General features: G+C 39.2%; 1 protein-coding gene across 1 annotated transcript; it reads left to right on the top strand.

Annotated features, from left to right (window-relative positions):
* LOC105162246 (senescence-specific cysteine protease SAG39-like) lies at positions 683-2020 on the top strand. The gene is made up of 2 exons (XM_011080240.2): positions 683-1182; positions 1265-2020. The coding sequence occupies exons 1-2, from the start codon at positions 747-749 to the stop codon at positions 1852-1854; spliced, it is 1026 nt and encodes a 341-aa protein (XP_011078542.1). The 5' UTR covers positions 683-746; the 3' UTR covers positions 1855-2020.

The following is a 4449-nucleotide window of genomic DNA, read 5'->3' as shown; positions in this document are numbered from 1 at the left end:
AATTTTTCGCGTACATTGTATGAGAACATACAAGTCAATGAAATTTTGTTCTCAATGTATGAAATTTTTTATGTTATAGGACTAAAATTATAATTTTCTTTTTGTTTCTGGCTTTCATTACGTTATTCCTTAATGAGGTTGATGATTGAAAATGAGTCCACAAAATAAAAGTTTGGAGACATCATTTGTCTTCAGAATGGGTGATGAACTGATTAGCTTTTGGAGCAAACTGTCTTCTTACATTCCAAGTTTTGGCGTGTTTTATCTCAAAATTTCCTCAGCGGACAAGTATTTTCAGTTAATTATTTTTCTAAAGCTATCTCTTGCATTTGCACCGTTTGTTCTTGACGATGTAATATACAAACTTAGATATTGCTGCAAGAGACAGAGAAAATCCGACAAAGAGACGAAGATGTTGCTTTTCGAATTATGCTGCTTCAAACTATTGGTCTCTTAGCATGTATCAATCAACATCACAAACGGTAGGAGTAAACGGTGGAGCGTCCAGGAAACTGAGTTCTGATTTGTCTCGAGGTGTATAACTTGCCGGGTTTCCCAGGGAGTCATGGACGTTAGTTATGTCCAGATTCAAAATGGAAATATAGGTATATGGCAATCTCTCTCAGTGACCGCACTGACCGACTCTATAAATACCCCTTTCATTCTAAAATGATGCACAACAATCCTTTGTGTCAAGTTTAGTTTACACATCAGAAACCCTGCTTCTAGCACTCAGCTAGCGGAAAATGGCCATGAACCCAAGTTGGAGGCTTGTCATTGCTGCATTACTAGTGCTGGAAATGTGGAGTTCTCAGGGCACAGCCCGTACACTGCCTGATGCAGCAACGGTTCAGGAACATGAGCAATGGATGGCACAATTTGGACGTGTCTACAAAGATGAAGCTGAGAAGTCCAAGAGATTCAGAATATTCAAGGAAAATGTGGAGTACATCCGGTCATTTAATGAGGCTGCGGCTCGTCCTTACAGGCTTGCCATAAACAAATTTGCTGATTTGACAAACGAGGAATTTGTGGCATCGCGAAATGGATACAAGATGGGATCTTACATGAAGTCGACTAAGGTTTCATCGTTCCGGTATGCAAATGTTAGTGCAGTTCCAGCCAGCATGGACTGGAGACAGAAAGGAGCTGTTACTGGTGTCAAGGACCAGGGCCAATGTGGTAAGTGAATGAAGCTATTCCAATTCAAGTTCACTTTTTTTTCTAGAGAAAAAGAGACTGATCTTCGGAAACAACCAAACAGGATGCTGCTGGGCATTTTCAGCTGTTGCAGCCACTGAAGGAATCAATCAGCTGACAACAAGGAAACTGATTTCTTTATCTGAACAAGAACTTGTGGATTGCGACACAAGTGAAGATGAGGGCTGCAACGGTGGTCTCATGGATGATGCGTTTGAGTTCATTATCAGTAACGGTGGCATCACAACAGAATCCAACTACCCTTACGAGGGAGTTGATGGCACCTGCAACAGTAAGAAGGAATCATCCCATGCAGCCAAGATTACAGGGTACGAGGATGTTCCGGCCAACAGTGAGCCTGCATTGCTGAAAGCTGTGGCTAACCAACCGGTATCCGTTGCCATTGACGCTAGTGGATCTGACTTCCAGTTCTACTCGAGCGGAGTTTTCACAGGAGAGTGTGGAACTGAGCTGGACCATGGTGTCACTGCAGTTGGCTATGGGAAAACTAGTGATGGAACCAAGTACTGGCTGGTGAAGAACTCATGGGGAAGTAGCTGGGGTGAGAATGGATATATTAGAATGCAAAGGGATATTGATGCTGCAGAAGGCCTCTGTGGCATTGCCATGCAAGCTTCTTACCCAACTGCTTAAAATTCTTGAAACCTTGGAAGAAGTTGTACAAGCTCCCATGTTAAGACACTCCTGTCCTTAGAATGTGTGTGTATACATACGTGTAAATTACTTTTCGGTTCCAAGAATTGCTTGCAAACAAAGGCCTCAATATCCAAATTATTCTAGTTTAATTACTTTTTGTGCATCATATTTCACGAATAGGATTTTCTATTCTATTTTACATATACATGTCACGTACATAAATATTATTTACTTTATCTAAAAAAAAATTTTATACCCATATCATATATATGTTAAATGGAATAGAATATGCAATCAAATTTCTGAAATAGAATGCAATCTAGATATTTCATGGCACCCACAAGACAACACTTGTGATGTTATCTGTGTTCTATATCCATATATCTATTATGATTTATTGTATTATGTTCTATTATACTATCATTTATTGTGTTATTATATTATCATTATCTATACTATATATAAAAGTGTGAATTCTAAAAGGATTTGTTGTTATTGTAAAAAGATATCGATATCCACATCTAAATAATATTTTTAATAATAAACACAAATTAGGTAAAAGAAATAGTCAACTTTTAGTAATTCTTTGTTGGGGATAATTAACTCTTTTAAAAATATGAAATTATACTTTTCTTTAAAGAAAAAATTAAAGAATTACACTTGCACCCTGTTAAAATAATACATTGTTACACCCGATCCTTTTTGTTAAAATTTGTATGAAAATGCTTATATTAGCAAATAAAAAAAAAATTAATTTTACCCCTCATTTAACATTGCCATTTAATAATTTTGTACTTAGATGAAAATATAAAATAAAATAATTTTAATCTCACTCCATATATATGTGTAATATATTTATCCCTTAATATATATATATATATATATATATATATGAAAATGTCATATGAAAGGCAAAATTAAAAATTATGTAATTATTTTACTAATATCAACATTTTCTGAGATCAAAATTTTTAAGTGTAATTTCAATGAAAGAAAATGTGATTTCACATTATCAAGGGAGGTCTAAGTGAAATTAACCCTTCTTTATTGAACTCTAATATTGCTTTATTGAAATTTTCATTCTAGCACATTAATTAAACAATCCAGTCCTGCAACAACTGCTGCTCAAGTACAAGAAAATTAGTATAATGCTGTCTTTGTTTTAAACAGCTGAGGGTCAAATGAGCTCTTGATTTGTCTGTCAAATGAACATTGCAGTGGCTGCTTCTGTAAAGACAACAACTAAAATGGAACAGTGGTTTTGTCCCATATACAGGTGAATTAACAAACCTAATTTTCTTAGAAAACACTTTTTGCTTTCTCAATGAAAGATTCATATCAACATGTGTATGTAAAGTCAACAACTCTATATGGATGCTTGTAAATATCGTGGAAGCCCATGGAAGCAATAAGATCAGAGCTAGAAAAGCAGAATCATGACTACGATTAACAATATAACAGAGAACCCCATAGCCTGCTAAAAAACAAAGCGGGATTCAGATTGATTCGGGTCGAATTATGCGATCTTGAGATTCGATCTCCAGTAAGAATACAAATTCGTCCAAAACCAGATTTTGGGTTCCCTGAGAATGAAACAAGCAAAGTGAGCTCGTCGGGCACGTCCCCGACAATGACCCTCCGATGCTCAAGTCAGGTTGATCGAGAGAAAAGTGTTCTATCTCAAAGTTCGATCGCAATAAATACGTAACAGGTACCTTTAATGTCGGTGTTTCGGGTCTATTTATAGGACTCAGCAGATCAGAGTTGACCAGCCACGTGGTCTCATCCTGCTGGCTCGCGTCCTCGATCGGACGGCTATCATTGTCTGGGTCTTCGAAGGCGGATGGATCCGGGTCGGGTCTGTTCGACCCGACCGGTGGAAAAGACGCGGATCCTCGCTTAAATGACGGGAATGCCCTTAATGAAGGGTTTTTTTGACATTTCCCAAGCATTCTTCATTAACACACATCATTACTCCAGCACTTATCGAAAAGTGGCGATACACTTTTGGAGAAGTCTTGCGGTCGCGTCTGTCATCTCTGCCGTCCGTGCGTCCACGTGTCGCCATCTCGCGGGTTACCAAGCGGCGCGTTTCCCCAGAGGTTGGGCCTTATAAATACCTCCCTCTTTCAAACGTTCTCCTCTACCTCACACACAGACGCCCTGCGACCAACACTGCTGTCCCCGAGATCATGTTCGACCTGCTGCTTCCAGAGCCATCCTGCTTTTCTAAGGTACGATGTCTTCCAGCTCTAGTTCAAACTCTAGGTCGCGACCTGGTTCTAGGTCGTCCGCGACTTCTTCTGAGTCTACGTCTGGGTCTTCATCTAGTTCTGAGTCCGGGTCTACGTCCGGGTCTGCGTCTAGGTCTGAGTCTGGGTCAGCGTCTGGGTCAGCTCACGGTTCGTTCTCTACCTCCCCAAAAAAGGAACAAAAAATTCCCAATTTCCAAAATCACCGATGAACAAGCCGGTCCCTCTACCCTTGCGAAATTCCAAGATAGGCTTGCTAAGAATCCTTAGGAAACCGTGGTCAGTAAGGTTAAGACCCCAGTTCTCAAGATTAGGGAGAAATACCATATACCCTCAGGTT

This window comes from Sesamum indicum, linkage group LG5, assembly GCF_000512975.1.
Source record: "Sesamum indicum cultivar Zhongzhi No. 13 linkage group LG5, S_indicum_v1.0, whole genome shotgun sequence".
NCBI classification, from domain to species: Eukaryota; Viridiplantae; Streptophyta; class Magnoliopsida; order Lamiales; family Pedaliaceae; genus Sesamum; species Sesamum indicum.
Note: the sequence above shows the minus strand (reverse complement) of the source record. Positions and strands in the feature narration are given on the sequence as shown.

Coding starts and splice junctions, on each gene's coding strand:
- LOC105162246 (XM_011080240.2), top strand. CDS start 747: ATGGCCATGAACCCAAGTTGGAGGCTTGTCATTGCTGCATTACTAGTG. Junction 1,183..1,264: donor CAAGGACCAGGGCCAATGTG/GTAAGTGAATGA, acceptor ACAACCAAACAG/GATGCTGCTGGGCATTTTCA.